Source organism: Rhineura floridana, chromosome 1 (genome assembly GCF_030035675.1).
Source record: "Rhineura floridana isolate rRhiFlo1 chromosome 1, rRhiFlo1.hap2, whole genome shotgun sequence".
Lineage (NCBI taxonomy): Eukaryota > Metazoa > Chordata > Lepidosauria > Squamata > Rhineuridae > Rhineura > Rhineura floridana.
The window spans coordinates 154763852-154790202 of NC_084480.1; the positions used below are offsets into that span (position 1 = coordinate 154763852).

A 26351-nucleotide genomic window follows, 5' to 3' on the forward strand; every position below is an offset into this window, starting at 1 on the left:
TCTAAACAACTGGGAATGATATTCTTCAGCAAAACCACATACTATAATGGGTCAGTGGATAAATGTAATCTGGAATAGTACAATTTAAGAACTTTGTTCTCTCACTCCACCACTTCATTCTGTTTAACTGGGAATGATCTCAACACCACCTTGGTAGCGTGGGAGTTTCTACTGTTATGGTTGCTCTCAAATTGCTGCAGTTATGTATAAGTCTCCAGTCACATAGTTCTGAACCATGTCTGTAATGGATTCGGATTGGAGAGCATCAGTGGCTCAAAGTGGCAGCTTCCAGGCCCACCAAGGAATCATTTAAGTTGGAGCTTATACAACAGTTGGTGAGGGGAAAGGTTTGATTCATGTGCCATGACAGCATGGAACACCCTAATGGGATGAAGTGCAGCCTTGTAGGCGGGGGGGATGAGGGTACCCCCCCCAGATCTGTGCTTCATCCCACCTCCTGGATTTCTTTGGGGGAAATTGTCTTCTCTTTAATTTGTGACATGACAGACAGCGATAGCCTCTATTTAAAGAATGACAACAGGAACAATGTAAGAATAGAACCCTCTGGAAAATTCAGTGCGGATTTTAGGCAGTGCGAGTGCACAACAAAAGCTTGGCTGGGAAGAGCCCCCAAAGGTCTGCTCACTCAGGATTCTCCCTTTTGGTAAACAAAAAATATGCCAGTCATTTGATTTCTGGTGTTCAGATTAAATTGTCTGTTAACTTGACCTTTACATAGTCCATTATGTAAGTTAACACACACTCTGGTTGGATGGAGAAAGTCACTGCCTTTCCCTTCCCCTGACCTGGCCCTCATGTTGTCTCCACCAGTGAGGGGGGGGGGGTTGGCTGGTACTATGCACCTCTCCCCCCCATGCCCCACTAAGAAATGTGGCTACTCCACCTCACAAGGAAGGGTGGCGAGGAAGGGGAAATATTTTCTTAATCAGGTGTGTGAGGCTGGTTTTTCTCTCTTCCAAGCCATCATAGATCTTAGTATTTATTTCATTTACATCCCACCTTTTTTCCATGTTGGAACTCCAGAGAGTCTTCTCTCCAGGCAGTGAACAGGCTCAGACTTGCTATCTGTAGCACAGTTACTGTGCCATCAGTCATGTGCCTTTAGTTTAGGCCAATGCTTTGGGATGCTGGGAGTTGTGGAACTTGCTTAATTTGGTGTTTCCAGTGTATGGCTTTTCTCATGACATAGGAATGTTTTTACAATGTATGACAAGGAATTTTCAAATCCTTTCCTCTTTCCATAGTATTTTCTGTACAAGTTCCCTCCAGATGTGGATTCTGTCATAGTCAGAGTGATTTCTGCGAAAGTCTACCCCTGCTCTGTTGTCTCCATCCAGGATATTGTGGTAAGCTCTAGGAAGATGGGTAGGACTGAAGGACCATAATATCCAGGTAGAACATTTGGTGTGGTTTTTCTATCCGTAGCATTGCATTTCATTAATCATGTTTTGGGGTATTGGGAGCGTAGTCTTGCCTTTTAAAATGTCAATGGCTTCCTTTGAATTAGAGGTCTCATGCCAGTATTTCATAACCGCCCATCATCCAAAATGTTCAGGCCAGCATACAAAAGTGTTAATATATTTTTGGGGGTGCAGCAAGTCCTGTTTTGTTGTATTAATGAAGTCCCCCCTTTTATGGTTGTATGGTTTGCTTTGCATTTCCATTGTTTTTATTTCTTTATTGTAAACTGCCCATAGGACATTATGTTGTGGGATGGCATTTGAATGTCATAAATAAATAATGAGCCCTATACATCTTTTAAATAAATAATACAGTATTTTGTTAAAAAACCATACACATGACAACAACAAAGGCTATAAACATAAAATGTTGACAAAAATTCTCTTTCTGCAAATCATCCCATAACAGCGAGATCACCCCCTCTCCTGTTTTGAAAGTGGGCTCCATCGCCTTTTCTCCCTTGCTACTTCTCCTGCTCTTCTCAGACACACACGCATTCAGGGACCTGGGCAAGAGGTTATAGAACTTTGCATCTGGCCTAGGAGATTAGCACCAGCAAGCCATGAACACCTCATTTCAGCAGCCTAGGGCTGGCAAGCAGAGAAAATGGTTTTTAAAGCAAAAAGGAAACCCCAACATTTTTAGGAAACAATATTAAAAGGGGCAAGCAAAAGATATACAAATGAAATGCAGAACAAACAAGAAAACAATACTAGAAAACCAACAGTAACAATAAGGGGAGGGGGAGCCACAGCTAATAATTACTTACGATACAAAGGCTCTTTGCTGTAATTAAACTGAAATATACCAGGGGTGGTAAGAAAAACAAGGAAAATGTAACTTGAAAAGAAAAAGCAATGTCATAAGTAATCAGTACAAACAAAATAAGTGGTACTTAGATTTTCAAGTGTCTGCATCTGGGTTATCAACACAGCCAAACAAAACAAATTTTAACAAAAGGCTTGGACTCCCTCATGACAGAGAAATTTTGAGCAGTGATCCTAAATCTGGGGTCACTAACTCCTTTAAGCCACTGGGCACATTGGGAATTTGTTCAAATTCTGTGGGTGCTGCACAAATTAGCTGCTATGTGGGGTGTGGCATGACACAAAATGGCTGCCGTGGGGATGTGGCATATCCCAAAATAGATGCCACATCTAGAAGGAGAGTAAAAAAAGACACAGGATCACAAAATTGTGCGGGCATACCCCCCTTCAGCCACCCTCTTCAATGGATAAAAAAGGCCCCTATATCAACCACTGCCACACTTGATCGCAGGGAGAAGCTCTTTGCACCTCCCCTCTGTTTGGAATGGAAGGGTGGGTTCAATCTTGTCTTTCAGTGAAATATGGCTATGTTATTGCCTTCAGATAACACTTTAATGAGCATGTGTCTGTTACAGTGTCCAGTTTATGATTTGGACCATAATGTGGAATTTAATGGAGTTTACCAGACCATGACAAAACAGGCAGCCATCACCGTGCAGGTAAGTTGAGTTGCTGATACTGTCTATTAAGCTATTTCCCGTTTTTCCTTTTAACTGAATTTCTTTAATTATAGGCTACTCTAGCTTCCAAAATGTTTGGTTTTAGACAGGTGTGAGGAACTGGATCTGGCCACTGGTCAGATCCTTAATCCTGCTCCCCCCCCCCAAATTTATCTTGTTGTAAGTCACTTTGAGACCAGCGACTAATAAACCTAATACATAATAATAATCATGATCTTTCAGCCCTAGACCTGTCAAAGCTCGAAGGGGCTTGCTGTACCCACCAATTATATGATCAGTGGTTATAGTGAGCCATTTTGAAGTTTGTTTGCAGGCACAGTTTGAATGTAAACTGCACCAGCAAATGGTCAAAAGGGAGCTCATTGAGTTGGCAGCAAGTCCCTGCAGCTACTCTAGGGAGTTCTCAATGAGGGGCTCCTTAGTGCAGGTGATCCAAGTGGAGCTCACTGTCAGTGCTCATCAGTGCTATCAGCTAGTCCCACTTGCAAAGGAATAATCAGGTGCTCGCTTTGTAGCCTTACCTGTTCCAGACTTCTCAGGTGTGGGGCAGGTGGGCATGGTTTGGGGGGGAAGGTCACTACATATTCAAAAGCATGGAAATTGTAAGTGAAGGCACCCGCCTTAATATATTCTACAGTCTCCTATTTTATGTGCTACTTAGCATCCAATGCACCCAAACATTATCTTGGTGTTTCAGCCCCATTTGTCATCTTCTGCAGGTTGCAGGAACACTGTCTCTGCCATCAGTGTTATGACAACTTGAGAGCCAGTGTGGTGTGGTGGTTAAGGTGTTGGACTATGACCTGGGAGACCGGGGTTCGAATCCCCGCATAGCCATGAAGCTCACTGGGTGACCTTGGACCAGTCACTGCCTCTCAGCCTCATGAAAACCCTATTCATAGGGTCGCCATAAGTCGGAATCGACTTGAAGACAGTACATTTACATTTATTAATATACTTCTGAAAAATATAATCCTTCTGATAACCAATCTCTTTGATAGTGTATCTTAAACTGCAGAGTGCAATCTTCTACATGTTGAACCAAGAGAAAACAAAGGAAGTTATTTAAGTATATCAGACATGCAGACTTTCTCTGCTTGTAAATCTGAAGGGTTATCGTCAATGAAGTCCTACTTAGAGTAGACCCATTGAAATTAATGAGCCTATGTTTTCATGCCTTTTAACTTCATTGAGTCTACTCTGAGTAGGAATAGTATTGAGTATCACCCAAAGTTTGAATTCCCTATTGAAAAGGGTTGTATGCATGTTTAGTCATTTATTTGTGTTTACGACATTTGTTGCTTAATTCTTTTAACTATGTGAGGTACTCTGAGAGTATTTAAAAGTAAACTCAGCTCCTCCTTTCTTCCTGTTGAGTTGTGTGTTGCCTTGGGGTGGGATCTGTTGGCTAGTGCTAGTTCAAAAGCATTCTGTTGACATAACAGGCTGGCATCTATTCAAGTTTGTTCTTCACTAGCCGCTGCTTTTACTGATCCATTTTTTTTTCTGCTTGGAAAAAAAATAGCAATATTAATACTAATATTTTTAAAGAACATAATATTTCTTTTTAAAGTATTGATATTTTGAAGGCAATATTAATATTTTAAAAGGAAATATCAATAACTTATTTGTAAGATTGATGTTTTGGAGTGGATTTTTTTTTTAAAGTATGTTTTCAAAAATAGCCATGGGAGTTCACTACATTAAAATCCGATTCTCAACTATTGAGAATAAGCAAATTAATTGAATGAATTGAAATTTTGGTACCAAATCTGAATGGGACAGAATTCTAGTGCATCCCTAGTGTTGCCTCATGATGAAACACATACACACAGAGAGGGGTCCCATTCTCATTTCCCTCTAGTCTTGTGGCCCTGTCTGCATTCTTCATCTGTTGTCCTGTTGCAGTCAACTTTTAGCAGGAAAAAAGTCACTCACCTTAACTAAAACGTTGATCCCTAATGTATTTTAAACATGGTTTGATATATGTTGGCCCCTGTTTGAATTTGGATGGGTAGTAAAATTTTGTTGTTAGGGTCAGGCCTGGATTTATGTGCAGGGTGGGGAACATGGATATACAGATGGATGGGCATTTTTCAATTCATTGTCCTTGCTGTCCATTGCTGGAATTGGAATCTCAAGTGCAGCAGGCAGAAAGGCAGTGCTCTGCGACCAGACATAGTTGCTCCGATTACATAGCCTGTCTCAGGTACTAATTGTCAAATGCGGGAGTGCACAGAGGCGAGCCACTAATTAACAGAAACCAGCAGCAGGCCAGCATAAATCTGCCAGGCAGCTTGTTACCGTTTGGGAAGTGCCGAAAGGGAATGTAGAGAGTCGAGTCCTTAAGGTAGTCCAATATTCATAAACCAAGAGATTCTGATCAGGCAGGGCAGGGTCCAAGGGTATGGGTCGACAGGAGAGCTGGAGTAATGTCTGCAGCAAGGCTTGACGTTGACTCTACCAAGGAGTCTCCCTTTTCTTCCAGCCTTTTATACTCTGTTTTCTGGCCCAGGTGCTTACAATCAGCCTATGTTCTTGTGAGCTCTCCTGCTCCTTTATTGTGCTGATTGCCTTCGTTGCTGCAGCACCTGTTGGTGTCTTCTCTCTGCTGGGGAAGGGGCAGCCTCCTGGTCGCTTCCTGACTCGACAAGCAGGCTCTCTCAGGGGCTTGTCCCTGGTCTGGCGAAGGGTCCTGGACTGTCTCCCTGCTTGTCCCCTCTCCTGAGTCTGCGGTCTCCCATTCCTCTTCCTCCTCCGATGAGTCCTCTGAGGGGGGCATGACATTAATGCTGCACACACCTATTCCCTTCTGTGCCTGAAGAGGACTGCGCACACACAGTTGTAGTGTAGCCCACTAGGTCAAGAACCTGAATACACATTAGGGATGAGGTTCGCTGCCTAGTTCTGACCCCCTAGGAAATCCCCTCTAATAGTCCGTTGATTGATCCCAATCCGCCCTTTTTTATTCCTGCTTGCTTTGGCACTTGCCGTTTGATCCGCTGTTTTTTTTAGTTGTGAAATTTTTTTTCATAATGTTTTAACGTAAATGCCTATGTAAATGATCACAGTGCTCCACGTGGTTTATTTTTTCCTATTTATCACACCTACACAGTTTTACAGATGCATCAGTTATGAAGATAATTTCATAAAATCAAGGAAAAAAGGAAAAAATAATCCGTGCCAATTACAGCCATGGCCCGCCAAAAAATGCATGCTGGTTACAGCCACAGCCTGCTGCAAGAAATCAGTGCCAGTCTGAAAAGAGAGCAGACTGACAAATTCAGTTGGAATCTGTTGTCTCCCATCCCTATTACACATGCTCATGATGTCAGAAGGACCCATGTGTAATCCAGGCTTAGACTCCTAAGAATCCCGAAAACTCCCCAGAGACAGGCAGAGGAAGCCAGATGGGACCATAGAACCATTGGCCAACTTTCTCCCTGTTATCTATGTTCCCTTCCAGACAACCTGCTTATTGAGCATTCATTCCAATTTGCTAGCACAAGCATTTGTTCTGATTTGTTAGCAGGACAGTTATATAATAATTGGCATTCATCCTGATTTGCTTGAGGGGTGTTTATATGTCGTCTTATTGTCATTCATTCATCTCACACTTTTCAATGCTTGTCCCTGTCACTTTCCAAACTGCATTCTTTTTCAAAGTGGTTTTGTTGCACTGGAGCAATGGAGCCTTTTAATCCACTTTAACTGGACAGACCTAAAGTTCTGGTATACTCTTGAATTCCTCCTGCAAAATAGTGACAGTCTGAAGGCACCCTTTGCTTGTCTTCTCTCTCTAGCATCTCCCCATGTGTTCAGAAAGGGGAGAGAGGGAGGACAATTATGCAGTAAAAGCAGATAAGATAAGCATAGGTTAACAGCAGATGGAGAAACATTCTATCACCTTCTCCTGCCTTCTCTGCCTGTCTTGGGACACCTTCAGAATTCTCAAAGTCTGGATTACACATAGCTACTTCTCGTCTGGTGAGTTGCATGCAGCCAGATTCCCAGCTTCAGAAGGCCAAGAGATTCCTGTATTCCCGCATACTTTACTAATGCAACGGAGCAGGTCAGTAGTAAGATTTGGACGTCCTAAAAATTGTGCTCAGGCTTTTCAATGTGAGTCCTCCCAGTCAGGAGCAAAAGCCAGTATTTGGAAGCTAAAATGACCCTTGTAAATGTCATGGCTGCTGATTTCTAACAACTTTGAATTATACAACAGTGAATTAAGTCTACCAATGACTTTAATTACATCTCGACATCCAGTTGTGGAGTGAAAAACTAACGATGAATTTTGTTTCTATTTTATGCAGAAAAAGGACTTCCCAAGCGAGCAGTTCTTTGTTGTATTTGTCATAAAGCCTGAGGACTATGCTTGTGGGGGTTCAATACCTTCCTCTATTCAAGGTAAGAGGACTAGGACCAAGTAAATTGGGAAAGGCCAGACAATTCAGAAGATACCATTGTGAACACACATAGTGGAATGTTATCCACTCTAGACTTCAATGTCCATAAGAAAGTGCATTGTTTGTCCAAATGGAGCAGGATCCTAGAGAAGCCCAGCAAGTAGCTGTGAAAAGAAAGCAGAGGCTTCCCAGATTGGGCACCTGTGAACCCTATAAATATTTTTAATGATTTTATTGAATTTTCAGTAATAGTAACAACCATTAAATATAAATGAAAACCACTTTTAGCATCTTAATAAGATCCCAAGTCAAACAAACATTAATATAGAAAAAGAAAGAAAAATGGAAGAAAATTTAATATCAATATCTATAAATAAGATATAAATATCAAGAGATGCGATCAAACACTCCATAACTTTCAGTGGGATGTTGGATATGCATCCCAGTGCAAAGGAGAATTGGTGCAGTTAACTCTTCAGTGGGTTCTGTCATTCTTGTTCCCTAAGCAATAGCAGATGGTGGGAACAATAGCTGCACACAGGTGCAAAAATGCATTAAAAGGTGGAAGGCAAAGGGATTAATGTGCATTTTCAAGTTTCCTGAAAAGACATAGCAAAAATCAAATCTCACAAAAAAAATTCAGCATAGCATTAATCAATAATGGTCATTTGAATTTTGCATATGAACAACTTTTAAGTAGTTTGATTAATTTGTAAAATAAGTAAAATGTTCCCGAAAGGTCTAAATGAACATTCTTTAAATTTAATTCATACAAATTCCTAGGATAATTGATCTTGGTAGTAGCATTTGTTGATTTTATCCATTCATTCACATATCCTGCTTTTCTTGTAAAATTATCAAAACAGCATCTTTCAAAAACACCAGAATACCACAATTCCTGTGCTATATCTTGGAGAAGTCCCCAAGCTAGTAAGGGTTTACAGGTGGGCCCCGCTTATACGGCAGGTTCCATTCCGGACCCCCGCCGTAAAGTGGAAATCGCCGTAAAGTGGAACCCCATTGAGTATAATGGGGCTCATAGTGCGAAAATGATGCGAAAATGGTGCGAAATGTCGCAAAACGGCTTTAAAATGGGGAATGAAAGCTGCCGCATTAGCAGAACGCCGGAAAGCGAAGTGCCGGTAAGCGGGGCCCTACAGTATACAGCCCCTCCAATATGTACTTTTCAGAATAGCTCTGAACTGCTGGTGCATAATCAAGGCCAGAAGTAATTCTCTCTCTCTCTCTTTCTCTTTCTCTCTCTCTCCCCCCTCCCCCCAATCTCCTTATTCTAGGAAAGGCTAACCACACCTGGAACCTCCAGCGGATGAAGAGCCTTGAAGTGACAGTTGTGCCCTCAATTGAAGGTCTCTGAGTGTAATATTGCATCGTTTTTACAGAAAGATCAGTAAACTGTTCGGGAACTATTGTCTCTTTAAAATTATTGACTCTTTAAAATTAGTACAAAATGGCTGTTCCACTTTCATATACACAATGGTAAAATTCATCTTTGATTTTAGTCTGTAGGTTCTGGGGGTTGATAACTGTTGGGGTTGCAGCAGGCATGGAGGGGAAACATAACCCTTTCCTCCCCTACTGCAGTCCTGAGAAAAATCCCTCTTCTGAAGCTGGCATTTGCTCTGGGGAGAAATCTCCCATTTGTGCAAATGGGTGGAAGCGGTTTTAGGGTGATGAGAATGAACAAGCTGAAACTTAACTGAGAGAAGATGGATGTACTGTGTGTTGGGAAACTGGCAAGACTGGTTGGCAGTGTGCAACAGGTATTGGATGTGGTTACAAGCCCCTTAACAGAACAAGCTGGCAACTTCAGGATTCTCCTGGAGTCAGCTCTAACACTGGAGGCACATGGTGTCAGTGGCTGTGAGGGCCTTTTAACAACTTATGCTTGTGTGGCAGCTGCAGCCCTCTCAACAAGTTGGACTTTGTCTTGGTTACTCATGCACTGGCAGGGAGTTGAAACATTTGCAGTCCAATATTGTTTAATATTGTGGCAGTTGCACTTATACCAGTGCATTTCCAAACCCAAATTAAACAAAAATTAATATTAATGCTTTAAATGGTTTGAGTTCAGTTTACCTGGAGAACCATGTTCACTTGTATGAATCTGTCCAGGTTCTAAGAGTCCTGATTTTAGAAGGCCCTTGTTATAGGGCCACCATTAAGATCATTAAAGAATTCTGGCACAAGAGACAATGCCTTCTCAGTGGTGGCTCTCTGATTGTGACATTTCCAGCTGATTTGTATATGACCCTGATGGCAAGGCTTTCAGATGTTTGGATTTTATTTTGGATAGCTTTTTCTTAATGATCTTTTGATGCAGCTGGTCTGAAAGAGCTTTTAAGAATTAGTTTTTAAGAGGTTTTCATATTGTTTATTGGTTCTCCTCTATTTGGCACTGATTAGGCCTCATCTTGAGTACTGTGTCCAGTTCTGGATACACACTTTAAGAAGGATGCAGACAAACTGGAATGGGTTCAGATAAGGGCAATGAGGATGATCAGGGAACTGGAAACAAAGCCCTACGAGGAGAGACTGAAAGAACTGGGCATGTGTTGCCTTGAGAAGAGAAGACTGAGGGGAGATATGATAGTACTGTTCAAGTACTTGAAAGGTTGCCACACAGAGGAGGGCCAGGAGCTCTTCTCGATCGTCCCAGAGTGCAGGACATAGAATAATGGGCTCAAGTTACAGGAAGCCAGATTTCAACTGAACATCAGGAAAAACTTACTAACTATCAATGGTACGACAATGGAACCAATGACCTAGGAAGGTGGTGGGCTCTCCAACACTGGAGGCATTCATGAGGCAGCTGGACAGCCACCTGTCAGGCATGCTTTAATTTGGATTCCTGCATTGAGCAAGGGGTTGGACTCGGTGGTCTTATAGGCCCCTTCCAATTCTATGATTCTATGAATGTCTTTCTAGCTGTAAGGGATTGGCTGAGTGGGTCCAGGAAGTGATTAATATTTCATTGGAAAGAGGAGGAGGTACCATCTGCCTTGAAAGAGATAGTGGTGTATTCCCTTCCTTAAGAGGCCCTCTTTGGACCCAGAAGCATTGATCACCTAGTGGCAAATATCCCCTTTTGGGGCCAGATGCTTAAGAGGGACGTGGTGGTCTAGCTTTCGGCATGCTTGGAGGAGATTTCACAGAGAAGACCTGCCCATGGTACTCCATGCTCTGGTAATTTCCAGGCTGCCTTATTGCACTGCATGCACTGTATGAGGGCTGCCCTTGAAAACAATTCAGAAACTTCAACTGGTGCAAAACAGAGTAGCCAGATTACTGGCTGTGGTTCCATTTAGAACTCACACAACCCCTGTTTTAAAACAGCAGCATTGATTGTTAGTTTGGGCCTATTCAAGGCGCTCACATTAGTGTTTAAAGCCCTAGGCTTTCAGATATTTATCTGAAAGACCACCTCTTTCCCTACCGACCCTCTCAGGTGTTAAGAACAGCAGAGGGGACCCTCTTGATAGTTCAGTCTCCTTCAGAAGCTCAGGATGGTGGTGGCCTGAGAAGCCATTCTCTGTGGCAGCACCTGTTGTGGAATTCCTTCCTCACAGGGGTGCATCATGTGCTGAAGATATACCTCTTTACCCTAGCCTTTGACACCTGACACTCTGACACACATTTTTAGGACCCACTGTCCTGTTCTCACTGGGATCCCTAAGGAGGCAAGAGACATCCCAGCAGAAATACAAGAGAGGGCAGTATCCAGGGTCAGTCCAGAGTCAGAGTCCAAAGTCTATCTCAAAGCCAAGGGGGTCAGGCAAGAATCGGGGTCAGAGCAGTCCGGGGTCAGAAACCAAGTAGTCTGTAAGCAATGCAGGTAAGGGGAAAGGCAAGAGACAGGTCTGGGGTCCATAGGCAATCTATAGACAGGTCAGGTGCGGAGCTGGTGTACAGATATTCCGCAGCCCCTATAGCCTAGCACTGGGGTTTTTATGCTAGAGCTGCTGAACCACACATCAAACCTCAGCTGACTCCCACTGATCACCTGCAGCCAAACCTTTACTCCTGAGGAGGCCTTTACTCCAGAGGAGTCTGGACCTGTCATCAGATACTCCTCCAGATGGGCTGGGTCTCCCTTGGGTTCAGGGGCTGTTCAGCCTTGATGCCAGAGGCTGAACTTGCCCCGAGTGCAGATGACCTTCCTGGACATCGTCATAAGACCCTGGCCCCTCACTCTCAGATGGAGCTTGGGCCAGGACTGAGTCCAAGACTGGAGCCCCTGATCTTCCTCCAATGACAACTCCTCTCATCAGGACTCACCTAGCTGGGACTTGACACCCATCCTATTCCTGTGATTGTAATTCATTGTATACTCTTTTTAATGTTGAAGTTTCAAATTGCTGTAACCTGTCCTGGGACCTTATGGTGAAGGGCAGATAAGAAATCGAATTATTAACAACAATAATAATATTTTTAAACCATTCTGGCTTATGTATTGGTTTTAAGTTGCTGGTTTCAAATTGTTTCAGGATTGTTTTTAATATTGTTGTTTATATTTTAAAGGGCCGTGCCCTAAAAGGCAGCCCTAAAAATACTTATATAAAAATGAAGTAGAATGCACAATTATTCACAAAGTACTAGCTTCACAAGATAGGGATTATCCTTAGGACCACAGTAGGGGAGAAGAGTTTTATATACCCCTCCATGCCCCCAGTGGATACTCTTTGCATTTAAATTGCCATTACACATCTAATACCATGTCTAGCTGGCTTTTGACAGCAAGCACTGGACCATACTGACCCAATCAGTCAGTACAACAGCTTCCTCCTCATGATGTCTTTCAGTTTATTCATGTATTTGTTACATGCATACCTTCCTTCCATAACAAAAATGCCAAAGGCAGCTAACAGCAAAATCCAGTACACAGCAAATAAGCAATATCACAATAAAACCATACCAAAATTAGAAGAGAGCAGATTAAAAAATAAAATAAAAACGGCAGCTAGTTAAAAACATAATTTAAGTAAAAATACAGATTAAAACATAGAGCAGCAGAGAAAAGCTACCTAAGTTGCAGGACAGAAATCAGAGTCTCGATCACACATGGCTGTGACTCCAGTTGCAAGGCAGAAGTAAACACTGTGGAACAGAGAAAAAAGGCGGGTATGCCCTCTCTTCCATTTTTTGCTCTGCTGCAGCAAGGCTTTGGAGAGAGTGAAAACACTCTTACCATGGTTTAAGGATTAAGAGCAGCATAATAGCAGAGGGATGGATGATAGGTTCCTTTCTGTATGCTGATGGCCGATCCATTCTCCTTCCCCTAGGTTCTGTTTATGTGCACGCCATCCTTTTCAGCTTTCTGAGTTTCTTCTCATTCTATCTGGGTGCGCTGGTGGTTGCGTTTGTGCACTACATTAGGTGAGTGAAGCATTTCAGCAGTGGCAACATAGAGGGTAAGCCATCCTCTCATTCTCCATTTACTGAAGTGCCTAACCCTTCAGGAAATAAAGAGAAGAGGGCCAAAGGTTGTCTTCTCTTTAAAGACTGGTATAAATTGGCTTGGCACTTTTTACCCTCTTCTAGATGTAGAAAAAGCAGCCAATGGCTGAGGCTGATGGGAGTTGTGGTCCAACAACATCTGGAGGCACACCGGTTGGGAAAGGCTGGTTTAGAGGCTTCCTTCCAGAACAATATTTCTATGCTAAATCTGTCGTGACAGATTTAACCTTTGCATGTGAAGCATCTTTCACCTATGGAGCTTCTTGATTCCTCACTTAATTCTTAATTCCTTCCTTCACAAAGAAGAAAGCTATGTATGCGTTCTCTCCCCATTACTGTTCCTGGAGAACAGTTGCCTTCAGTGTGCTCTTTTGGTTCACATTTCCTGCAATTATTGTAGTTTCTAGATAAAATGTTTGTCTCTGGAGTGTGTAGGGTTTGTAGTCTAGAAAGGAAATTTCATGCATGAGGGATGCATGCATTAGGGTGGGTGAGGCCTTTACAAAATATATTCCAACGTGCTTTGGGCTCTGTCATGTCTCATGCAGAAGAATGTGTTTCTTTCAGTTTACCTGTGTTGTGCTAAAAATAAGTAATCCACCAGGACTTTGGTTTCTAGAATCATTTTTCTATTATAAAGCATAGATGGATGATGGCACCTTTCTTCTCAAAGTTGATGGTGATATCTCTGTAGCTTGACAGGTAACTAGCCGTGTTTGTGCTTGCTTCCAGGGTTCGTAGGAAGTCTTCAGCTGGAGGACACAGTCCTGATGATGGTAATATTCTGATACATTGTGCTGATATCACAGAGCTCAAAGACACTTCATGGGTCACTGGGTCCAACCTTCTGCCAGCTGCAGGAGTCCTACCTAAAATACTTTTAGTGGTGGTGGTGGATAAATTCTGACGTCCTCCTTTGAGGTCTCTGCACAGTCACACCTGCCCGCCCAAGCTCTTCATGTATGTGTGCAGGAAGTGTGAGTATAGTATAGAGAGGGAAATACACACTTTACCTGAGTATGTGCATTTTTATACCTGTTACTTGGCTAGAGAACTGCACTGCAAAATTCAGAGCATGGGTATAGCACAGTGGGGAGGAGAGCCTGGCTGGGAGTCCAGAGTCTGTGAGTTCAAATCCCCACTGCTGTCTCCTGGGTGGCAAGGGCCAGCTAAAGATCACCCCCACAATGAATGGCTCAGGGATTACGTGCCCTGCCACCTGTGCAGCCGTGGGCAAGCGGCATAGTCCCAAGGAGCCCAGTTGCCCCCCAGCTGGCAGTTGCAGGCAAGGAAGGGGCTGGCTTGTGCAGCTGTGGCAAGCTGAGCAGGCCCTAGCCAGCTGGGGAGGACTAGCCTCAGAGGGAGGCAATGGTAAACCCCCTCTAAATACCGCTTACCATGAAAACCCTATTCATAGGGTAGCCATAAGTCTAAATTTTAAATTTAACTGTAATTGTATTTTTATTTTAATTTGTATTCTAGTTTTGTTTTTAAATATGTTTTATTGTATGCTGTAATCCACACTTGTTCGTTTTTAAATGTGGTTTTATCTTGCTGTACACCGCCCTGAGAGCTCGTTGCTATAGGGCGGTTTAAAAGCGTAATTAAATAAATAAATAAATAAATAAAATAAAATAAATAAGTCGGGATCGACTTGAAGGCAGGCCATTTCCATTTTGTGTTTTGGTTCATGTATTGTTTTGGTGCAAATTCTATAAGTTCGCCTTTAAATGCAAACTGAATTGAATTTCCCTCCCATGCCTACTTCTGAGGAATAATAACCCTAATGGCCCTTAAGTACCCACTGAGGTAGTGAAAGTGAACTGCCTAGAGAATCTCATTTTTATCTTCAAAAGGCTTCTTTCTAACTTTCAGCTTTCCTTTTCTGTGTTATGAGGGATTTTAAAAAGCATTCAGTTCTTGGAGTCTCTATTGTGAGAAGTTGTGATGTGGCCCATTGAGTGATTTGTATTCATTTAACACAGGAGGGACCTTGCCTACCAGAAACTGGGATGTGCCAAAGAGTTTGAAAGATGCAAGTTAATACTTTGGGAGCCTTTGGAAAAAAGGATAGAGGACTGGTCCTCATCTGGAGTCCCCTCCCCCCAATATATTTCAATCCTTCCTTTCTTTCTAAAACTGTAATGCAGGGATAGCCAACATGGTGCCCTCCAGAGGTTTCTGGACTACAACTCCCATCATCCCTGGCTGCGAGTCCCCCACTCGTAGAGGATAAGGCTATCAATGGCTACTAACTATGATGGCCATGTTCTACCTCCACTGTCAGAGGCAGTATGCTTCTGAACATCAGTTGCTGGAAAGTGCAGGCGGGGGAGAGTGCTCTTGTGCTCAGGTCCTGCTTGTGGGCTTACCCTTAAGCATCTGGTTGGCCACGGGAGAACAGGATGTTGGACTAGATGGGCCACTGGCCTGTCCCAGCAGGCTCTTCTTGTGCTGTAATGGTTCATTGTCCATTTTGGAAAGTCGTGCATCTGCCATCTGTTCCTCTTTCCTGAGTATCGTGTGGATTTTGGCTGTTTTTTATTGATCTTTTTAAAAAAGCAAAAACCTCACCCTATTGTGGTTCCTCCTCTTGCTTAGTATACTTTTAGAAAGAGGAGCTGTAAAAACCAGCTTTGTTTAATCACACCTTGTTAAACAAACATGGCTACATATCCTGCTGGCTTGTCAGAAGTGACTCATTTGAAATAGGTGGGGAAGCCTCCTGCCAATCTTCATTTGATGTCTCAGCTGCTCTTATAAAGCACATTCTTTCTCAGAACTGATAATTGGTACAATCTAAATCCCAGAGCTTGGAAAAGTTACTTTTTTTGAACTACAACTCCCATCAGACCAATCCAGTGGCCATGCTGGCTGGGGCTGATGGGAGTTGTAGTTTTAAAAAAGTAACTTTTCCAAGCTCTGCAATCCTACATGTACAACACTCAATGTCAATTCACATGTGCAAGTGAATGTTCTGTGGGTGGGGATGCGTTAGCAGGTGTTGGCTCATTCTCTTGTTCCCATGGTGGTTCCCTGTGGCCTCGGACAGACGGAAATGAGTTGGCAAGCACACTGCTCTTCACCTCCTCCCTGAGGTGGTGGCTTCCATTCCTTGAGCCCTTTCCTGTCAGTGCTAGAGGTCTATATGGTAGGAAGAGTCTGCTCTCTATTCTGAGGAGTCTCTTGGGTTCAGTTAGAGCTGCACAAAGTTCCTTCCCAGCCTCTGCCTTTTTTCAGGAGCTCCCACTGCCTGTTTTATCCCCCGCAAGAAAGCATCCAGGGATGCACCCTGTTGGCTTGACAATGACGCAGTTTCCCACCGTCTTCTTTCTCCATGCCAGTGACGGAGACATCAGTCTCCTGCAAGGCCACCACTTCTCATCACATCCCACATTCCTGGCCAAAGTGGGGCCTCCTCCTCCACACAAGAATTGTAACAGGCTAGTTCACACAACCAAATTGTTTTAGAGACAACATACCTTAAGTTCTGCTCACGGTAATGGTTGTATGTTTGCTTCATCTTGACTCCAACTCTGTCTGTATTCATTGCAATCTTATTTATTTATTTATTTATTTATTTTATCATTTGTTAAATTTATATCTCACCCTTCATCCCAGTAGGAGCCCATAAAACTGCCCCAAGTGGATGGGAGACTGTAGTTGCTTTTTTTCTTTTCCTTTTTTTAAAAAAATAGCAAAATGTCAGGGCAGTCAGAGCAGCATCACTTCTGGCCTTCTTCTCTGCAGTTTCTTTCTGCTTTTGTGTTTATATTATAAACCTTCAAAGCACTCAGCTTTCATGTGTCTTGCCTTGAATGTAGATTGCATTCAGAACCCACCAGAATGGAATAGCGTCCCAACTAGGAAACAGTTTATGATTGGTTAGATTTCAGGACAATGTGTTGTCCAGAGACTGGGGGCTTGTGTCTTTACCATGGAGGTGGCAGGGAGAGGCATCTAGCCCATTTGGCTTTAACTAAAGGGAGGTAGGGTATTGTTATCTAGTCTCTTCTTCCCCAAGACTTCTGGTTTCCTCTCTTATAGAGAGTTCTTCCCTCTGCCTTATATATGCTCTCCTGTTATGCCCATTTCATAGCTTCCTTGTCTCTCTTGTGAGTAGACTCCTCCTAAAGATGTATTCTTCATACTCAGGGTCAATAAATGTTTTTGTGCCATTGAAGCCCCCCTCCTGGGCTGGCCTTTGAGGCAAATTAGCTAGCTGCATCCTCTATAGCAGGGCTGCTGCTGTTCCAGTTGGTCCCCTCTCTGCTTGGTCCTTGGCTGCCACCTTTTTCCTCCTTCTCCCTCTCCCATCTTCATCAAAGGACCCCATTCTTGTACCTGGAGTATTCAGCAAGGTGATCACCACAGAGGGTAACTTGTGTAGAGCCCCTGCTTGGCAATGGTAGGAAGCATCTGCTCTGTATTCTAAGGAGGAGTCTCCCTGGCACATTTGTTTGATTGTCTGTGGAGTTTTTTAACCAGTTAGGTGAAAGTAGAAAGCCATTCACACCTTTGTTTCTATTGTAGGGTCTGGGACTGTGACCTCCTCTCATCCTATCACCGCTAGCACCCCTGAAGGAAGCAGTTATGGAGCAATTGGTATAGTAACTCTGGAATTCCAAAGACACTGCTAGATATGTCTCTGTGACTTACAAAGCTGGTAGTAATGTTATATAACTGTTTGAGATGTGTTGCTTAAAGGAGGGAATAGCAAGATGTGGAACAATGAGAGCACTTGTCAGAATAGGACATGAGGTGAGATGCAGACAGGAGATCTTATGCAGAATGTATCTTGGATTACACATGGGAAACAGCTGGTGCAGACCTGCAGTAGAGGTTATTGTGCTTCCAAGATGGTGCTGTATATACCTGCATCTATGCTGATTTTTCTCTTTAAGTAGAGAGACAGGTAGTATAGGGAAGGCCTCTCCTACAGGGCAGGCAGGCAGTCTTCAGTTTGAAGGAAAAGGGGCCTTCCACTCACTCCCCAGATGACTTCCTACTTCCTCAGCAGATAGGTGGGATCTGGCAGGGCTCCTATTCAGCATAAGCTCATCTTCACTAAACACAGACATAAAGAGGTAAAGATCCTGCCTAGGTTACAGCCTATTAATCTATATTACTGCAAGATGAAATAACAGATAATATCTGGAAAATAGTACACATTTTAGATTATGCTTCAAAAACAAACGGGAAACAGCTTTATTGTTTTTAGGTGTGGAAAAAGCTTTTTGATAATGTTGAGTGGCCCTTTTTATTTGAAACGATAAGGAAGTTTAATTTTGGCAAAAAATTAGGTTGTAGGTGCAAGCTACATATGAATCTTAGGGCAAAATCATGCATAAATGGGACGTTAGTTAAAATTTCATTTGATCAAAGGGCACTAGGCAGGAATACCTGCTGTCACCTGTCTTGTTTGTGTTGGTAATAGGAGCAATCTTATTAAGGCTTAATAAAAGTATTCATGGGTTTAAAATTAAAAATGAAGAAGAAAAATCAAAGTGTGTGCAGATGATATAGTTCTAAGTCCCCACTTGTGATTCCCAGCAACTGATGTTCAGAGCCTCCTGGCTGGCCTTCCCTTCTGCTGTCTTTTCCCATTCATAGTACATTCTGAAGGCTTCTGCTGATAAACTCTAATTTCTATGCTCAGGCCTGTTGTGCTGTATTAGAGCAGGGATGATCTGGCTCAAGGCTGGAAATGTCCCAGCTAACTGCAGAGCTTGGAAAAGTTACTTTTTTGAACTACAACTCCCATCAGCCCCAGCTAGCATGGCCACTGCATTGGGCTGATGGGAGTTGTAGTTCAAAAAAGTAACTTTTCCAAGCTCTGCAGCTAAGTAGATTCACTAAAGTCTCAAGCTACTCCAGCTATGCCCCCTTTTGAACAGAGGTACTTGGCCACTGTACTCCATGCTCTGGTAACTTCCAAACTGATCTGCTACAATGCTCTCTATGTAGGGATGTCCTTGAAGTCTACTCAGATACTTCAACTTCAAGTGCAATAGCCAGACTGCTGGCTGGGGTTCCATTTAGAACTCACATAACCCCTGATTTAAAACAGCTGCACTGATTGCCAGTTCATTTCTGGGCCCCATTGCAAGGTGCTCACATTAGGAAAGTCCTAAACGACTTAGGCCCCAATATCTGGGATATTGCTTCCATCCCTACAGACCCCCTAGGGCAGCCTTTCCCAACCAGTGTACCTCTGGATGTTGTTGGACCACAACTCCCATCTTTCCTGACCATTAGCAATGCTGGCTGAGGCTGATGGGAGTTGTGGTTCAACAACATCTGGAGGCACACTGGTTGGAAAGGCTGCTCTAGGGTGTTAAGATCAGCCGAGGGGGGTCCTCTTGGTAGTTCTGTCACCTTCAGAAGTTCAGGGGCAGTGACCTGGGAGAGGATACTTTCTGTGGCATTCTCTAAGTTGTGGAATTCCCTCCCCACAGAGGTGCATCTAGCACCTTCAGTATACAATTCCAGCATATGCTGAAGACGCACCTCTTTACCCTGGCCTTTGACACCTGATATATATAGATATATTTAGGACCCACCCTATTTGCTTTATTGTAATCTGTTTTAACTGTTTTTAATATTGTATTTTAAAGTCATTGGTAAGAGCAGGTAAGACATCTAATTAATAATAATAATAACAACAATTTTGCTGGGGGAGTTCTGATTTGCTGGCAGAAACTGAAACTCTTTTATTTAGTTAGTTTATTTATTAAATTTATATCCCACCCTTCCTCCCAGTAGGAGCCCATGGTGGGAAAGGAAAGTTCTCAACAAATGCGTAATCTTTGTACTTGCAAATGCTGTCATGCTAAGTATAAATTCCCTTAGGTATTTTATTTCTTCTTCCCTTAGGCTTCTTGGGGTACATTTGACCCCTATGCCAGACTGATACATTAAATGTTTCTATGACTGGGGTCCCTGCCACAGACCGAGACGGGAAGGGGTGAGGCATGAGGAGCTCGGCACAGTGCAGCGCAGCGAAGGCAATCCAGTGTTTCTGCCATCACCTGCTGTACCGCCCCGAGCTTCCTGCACTTCACCGCTCTTCCCAGCTACCTGCAGTGTTGGGAAGACAGGAGTGCAATGGAGCCTCACCAGCCAATACTGTTGCCAAGCGTCCAGACGTACAATATAGGCAACCAGAAAGAGCGGGATTTGGAGGGTAAAAGCAGGCTTCATGCTCAGATGGTAAGCAGTTTCAGCATGGCTGGAGGTGAGGAATATGGAGGTCTAAAAAGAAGGGGGCGCTCAAAAGGCACTTAACAGAGCGTGACACAGCCTGCCCACTGGGAGGTGTTGAATGTTCTGTGTTTGTCACTCAGCCTAATCATTCCTTACGAGAGAAACATCCAGCATTATTGGAAGGGGCTCTGCAGGTGCTAGGTTTTGTAGCAGGAGTAGTGGTAGTTGCAAATCATGTTCTCCGCTTTCCTCCATCTCACATGACTCCCCTGCCGCCCCCCCAATTTTTTTCCATGGGTTTCAAAGCAGGGTGCATTAGGCCAAGAGGTTTATCCTCCCAAGAGAGGCATCTTGTACACTAAATATTCCTATATTATTTCCAGATGAGTCAAGCTCCAGTGGAGGCCAGCAGTTATCTCTGGATCGCAGGCCTCCTTGTGACTCTGACACAGACAGCTCTGTGGAAGAGGAAAGCGACTTTGACACCATGCCTGAAATTGAAAGTGACAAGAATGTCATCCGCACAAAGGTATTTCTTGCAGATTATTTATGTAAGGAGCTTCTCTTTCCAAATGTCTCCAACCCCCATCCCATCTGGCATTGTGATTTATCTGAGAAGGCAAACAAGCAACATAAATCAGTAAAGTATCATTTACAAAATCATAATAAATAACAAGGACAAGGGATGAAAGACAAATCCTCCAGCTAAAAATTAAATACTCTTTGAAATGAACAGGCTTTCACATGCAGCTAGCAGGCTACAACCAAACAGTCCTTCCGAAACAGATAGTTCTGTGGCTGGGAAACCACAATGAGGAAGGCTTATCTAGATCTGATAGTCACCTGCTGTACGTCAGATCCCTTGCAATTAATGTTACTGCTTTTTAATGCAAACCATTCAGAGCTTAGCTGTTATAAAATTCAATAAATAAAAGATATGGCGCTTTATTCAATACAGCACTAAGCAAACTGTTCACTCAGTGCAAGGATTTGCTCTTTGCTCCAAGAAATGATCTCCCTCTCCCCTCCTCCCCTACCCTGCACATCCCCTAAATCTGTTCAGGGTTTCCCCCCAACACTCTAGAGCAGATTTGGGGACAGGGCGTGGCCTGTGTGGAGGGAGGAAAGGGGAAAATCCTGTTGCACTAGCATGCTAACCCTTTAGTTGCTAGTGCAACTGTTTAGTTGAAAACTGTCCAGTTTCTGTGCAGTTTTTACCACAGGTAGCCAATTCAGGACACAGGAGCAGATGGAGGGTCCCATTCATATCCTTCACAGTAGGGTGAGAGGCAACAGGCAGGAGGCCCCAGTCACACACTAGTTTTGTGCAAGGCAGCCAACTGGTCAGAAGTAGTGCTGTACTCTCTTTTGTGCTACTCTTGGGCTGCATGCCTGCCATATATTAAAGCACATGACTTCTCCCAAAGAATACTGGGAACTAGTTTGTTGAGAGTGTTGGGAACTGTAGCTCAGTGAAGGGGATTGCTCAGTTCCCAGGATTCCTGTGCTTTAAATGTATAGTGTGCATGTAGCCTTGATCTGGCTAATGCTGGTGTCATAGCCGAAGTGAGAGCAACAGTGCAGAGGACTCTCCACACATGACTGGACCCTTGTTTAGGGACTACATGGAGAGGAATCCCAGTATACCCTTGCACAGGGTTGAGGAACCTGTGGACCTCTAGATGTTGTCGGATGACAACTCCCATCATTCCTGACCATTGGCCATGCTCCCTGGGTCTGATGAGAGTAGTGATCCAACATCATTTGGAGGGCAACAGGTAGCCCACTCCTCCCCTAGTACCTTTTACTTTCATTCCCTTCCCTCTCCCATCCCCCCTTTGTCATCTCTGATTAGCATCATTTTGGACTGCTTTCAGCAACTCTAATTCACATTCAGTAAAAGACTTCAAAGCTCTGATAATTTTCTGAGATCGCACCCCAAAGGCTGGTAGAGAATAAATCCATTCAAGAACTCAGTGGAGAACACCTTATGATGTTGTTCCTTTTTGTGGCCTCAGTGTGTGCATGCATATGCGTTTCTGAGTTTGTGCAGGGTACACACTGGTGATTTACACACAGGGCACACAGTGGGTGCTTCTTTTGAGGGAGGAGGTTTTGCTTCGTGTACATGTCCTGAGGGCAGGGATGAGGAGGGTTCTATTTTGCCACATTTTGGAGTGAACCTTCCCATTTTGCCCCCCTGAGATCCATATGCAGACTGGAACATTGATCTGCAGATGAAGCAATATACTCAACAGACACAAACCAACATGAGTCCATACCATACCTGCCTGTTTCATCTTTTTAATATGTTAACATTTTAAGCTGCTCAAAGTAGCTCTTTGGCAGCACAGTAAAATATGTCTTTGACAGTCTTCCCAGGAAGTAACTGTACATCATAACATGCAATTACTTCCTGAGTACGGGGAAAGAAACCTACTGTGGCAGCCCCCAGATCGCTTTGTCAGTACTCTTTTTTTTTCATAAAAAAATGCAGATTTTTAAAAGGATTTTTCCTAAGGAAGACAAAATCCACCTACAAAAGGAATGAAACAGAACCGGTTTTGCAAAAAACCAAAACTGATCAGGATAGTAATATGATAAGATCCATCCATTCCTACTTGACAAGTCCCTTCTCAACTCAAAAGTGCTCAGAGCAGCCACCCTTCCCATTGCTTTTTGGCTAGCTGGCTTACAAACCTTGAAATAAAATATCACAAAATACAACATTTTCTTTCTCTTTCTAGATACTGCTGTATCTGTCAGATTTATCCAGGAAGGATCGGAGAATTGTCAGCAAAAAGTATAATATTTATTTTTGGTAAGCAGCGGACAAGACACCATGAGCTAAGCTCAACCTTCTATATTCTGCCCCAATTTAAGGTGACGAAACATTTTCTTGGTATGATTAGAGCTAAAATAGTGGCAGCCTGAATCCAGCATTTATGGCATCCCCTAGGTAACAGAAGGGGACAAGGGATAGTTTTGAATGATGATGGAGACTGGTCATATTGGTTGAGATATACATTTCATATAGTGAGGATTTAACATTCTCAAATGGTGTGGGTAGAAGAGGAGTGACTTGTGTTGTTCATCATGCCCTCATGAGCACTGCTATACAATTGGTGCCTGTGATAGTACCACAACCCTAGCAATATTAATTACAGTAGTAGGGTAGCTATTGGGGTTTAAGTGTCAAGAAATTGCCATTTCTCAGAAAGCAATGTAGGAGCCGAGAATAACACTTTCATAGTCCCCTTGCTGCAAGCAATCAGGCTGTGTGCACCATCAGCTCATTCCGATATTTATCTGGAGATCCATGTTCATGGGACCAACAGCTGCTCTAGTTGAGCCAACCCTCTTCCCTTTTTTTCATTGTTAAATGTCACATCCACACCATACAGTGAAAGCACATGCTTCCCCCAAAGAATCCTGGGAACTGTAGTTTGTGAAGGGTGCTGGGAATTCTTAGTTCTGTGAACTACAGTTGCTAGGATTCTTGGGGAAAGCCATGACTGTAAAAGTGCTTCATATATATGGTGTGGATGTGACCTCAGATAGCATAACCAAGAGAAGGATTTTGATGTGAACTTTACAGCAAGGATGAGGAACATTAGGCCCAGAAGCCAAATGCAACTCTCTGGGCTTCTCTGTCTGGCTTTCTGGACTTTCCCCAGGCTTCATCCCTCACCAGCCCTGCTTTGCCCTCTCTTTGAGTGTTTTTGTTTCGGTGGACTGTGTCCTTGAACTTGGATAATGCTTCTTCCTTGCTTGGATGAAGGACAGAGAGGGATGTGTGACTAAATTAACATTTGGGCTGCATCCACTTCTGCTTCTGGCCCTACCCACCAAAGACATTTGGCCCCTGGTAGGTTGCTTAGAAGGGAAAGAGGCCCTCAGGCTGAAAATGGTTCCCCTCCCCTGCCTTATCGCTTCACTTGTTCCTGTTCCCTGAGCATGTGCACACCCCAGTTCACTCATTTATTCTAAATCTCGGAGAGGCTTTATGAGGAGCTGTCAAGATGTTTTGGGTATAGGCATGTGTAGGGAACCTAAGGAAAGAGGTGGGTGGAGTGGTGGTCAGTTAGAGTGGAAGAGAAAAGTTTACATGCTACAAAACCTCACTGTTGCTCAACACAGAAATTGCTATATGAGAAATGTCACTGCCCTAAAGTTCAGCTTTAAGATTTGAATGGGCAGCCAAGAAGTGGAAGGTTCTGACGTCTGAAGATTGGTATGGCAATATGGAAATAATGGAATTTACAATATAAGCAAATAAGGAGTATCCTGTCTTTCTGCCTCCTTTTGCTTTTGCCTTAATTTCCTCACTGCAGTTAAGCAAAATACCTAAGTCATTGGTTAAAACTCGGTGGTAATGTATGTGCATCTTCTTATGCTCATTTCCTCTCTTCCTGTGGTCTCCTGGTCCTGAAGGAACATTATCACGATTGCTGTCTTCTATGCCTTGCCTGTGATCCAGCTGGTGATCACATACCAGACGGTGAGTTACCTGCAGTCACTCCTCATCCAGACCAAAAACTCACCCCACATTCCACCCCTTGCCCCAACAACCCTGCAACCTGTTTTTAAGTTTAATTCTGTTGATTTTTACTTAAAAGGTGTACATAAATGGCTATAGAAAGGCTTGCATGAGGACATCCCATTTGTAGCCATTTATCAAACAAAACTGAGGGACAATGAAAAACAGCAAGACTATCCCCATCCAGCCCTGCCCCAGAAATGCCCATAATCTCATTTTGGTGTTGTGTGTGTTTTTAGGGATCCTTTTATTTGACCCTGCACACCCAAATGAAGACACAAGGCAGATTTGAGATGAAATAGCTGCAAGCTTATTAACAGTCAGATTTTCAATGGGAATATATGTCTACACAGCTACTCCCTCCAGTGTGGGTAGCTGTAGGGGAGGAGTGGGGAGCATTTTTTTCAGCCCAAGAGCCACATTCTCTTATTGGGGGAGGGGTGCATGCCAGTGATGGGTGGGGCCAAAGGCAAAAGTAGGTGGGCCAACTTTGTACAGTAGGCTACATTTCAGCCACACAAAAATCCGAGGTTTCTTCACACACGCCTCTACATCTATGAAAGCAAGAGGCATTATTACAGTTCAAGGACACGTTCCAGCCAGGCAAAAACTTTCAAGGAGTGTCTGTAGAAGATCAATGAAGAGGCTGCCTTGGACAGGGGCATGGCCTCAGGAGAGTCCCAAGGGCCAGATAAAGAGGCCTGGAGGGCCACATTTGGCCCTCAGGCCTGAGGTTTCCCACTGCTGCTACTATAGGGAAATGCTAAGATGCTGTCTTGTTTGTTTCGGCAGTGCCACCTTTTCTCCAAGCCTTAGATCAGCTGAGGCTGGTCCTTACTCCTCATAGCCAATCCCCCTTACAGGTGCAAAGAAGGCACGTCATCATCCTTCAGCTGTGGAGGTCAGCAAAGCTACAGTGCCGCTTCCAGTGTCCCTCACACCTGTAAGCCTCAAGTGGGTTGTGCAGGATGTTTGAGGGATGTGTTTTCAGTCTTGCTTTTCCTTATGATGCTGTTTTGCCTCTCTTGTCATTTGCTCGTTGTGGCCAGGATGTTGTGTTCAGAATGCAAGTGTAGCCTCCTCTGCTGTTCTTTTTCTTCCCTTCCCAGGTGGTGAATGTGACTGGAAACCAGGACATCTGCTATTATAACTTCCTTTGTGCTCATCCATTGGGAGTCCTGAGGTGCGTGTAGGTGACTCACAGGGCATTGCTTGTACTTTACATTTATTTTCCTTTCCTTACACAGTCAGGAAGTTGAGAGTGGGATCTTCCTGGATGTGGGTGAATAAAGGGGTCTATTCTGCACAGGAGTCTTGAACAAAGGCATGTTCCCTCCTTGCACAACAAGGTTTTTATCTCTTATCAGTCAGTCAGATTCTTGTTGTTTGTTGCCGGTGGCCATTACAATGCCACTCACATAAATCAAATAAGAGATTTCCATTTCTACATAGGACATAGTACAAGGTAGCTTCCTGATTCAGACCATTTCCCCACCTAGCTCAGTATTGTCTACGTTGACTGGCCAGCAACTCTTCAGGATTTCAGGCAGGGCATCTCTCCCGGCACTATCTAGAGACGCCAGGGATTGAACCTTAGATCTGCATACAAAGCAGATCATCTATCACTGATCTGAGGCCCTTTCCCAAATGTAAGTGAGTGAGTTAAACATATGAAGCTTCATAAATTCAAGTTGTCAAAACTTAAAATTCTAAATTTCCCCCAATTATTTAG

At 43.5% G+C, this 26351-nt stretch overlaps 1 protein-coding gene across 2 annotated transcripts in view; it reads left to right on the top strand.

Moving 5' to 3' along the window:
* The window catches only part of SIDT1 (SID1 transmembrane family member 1), a 105545-nt gene that overhangs the window by 50296 nt on the left and 28898 nt on the right, over positions 1-26351 (top strand). For both annotated transcript variants that reach the window (XM_061638191.1, XM_061638200.1), the window contains exons 5-15: positions 1266-1367; positions 2885-2968; positions 7306-7399; positions 8694-8765; positions 12699-12792; positions 13606-13649; positions 17407-17478; positions 20463-20608; positions 22827-22900; positions 24514-24580; positions 25729-25802. In XM_061638191.1, the coding sequence (XP_061494175.1) occupies positions 1266-1367; positions 2885-2968; positions 7306-7399; positions 8694-8765; positions 12699-12792; positions 13606-13649; positions 17407-17478; positions 20463-20608; positions 22827-22900; positions 24514-24580; positions 25729-25802 (923 nt within the window). The remainder of the gene's footprint in view (positions 1-1265; positions 1368-2884; positions 2969-7305; positions 7400-8693; positions 8766-12698; positions 12793-13605; positions 13650-17406; positions 17479-20462; positions 20609-22826; positions 22901-24513; positions 24581-25728; positions 25803-26351) is intronic.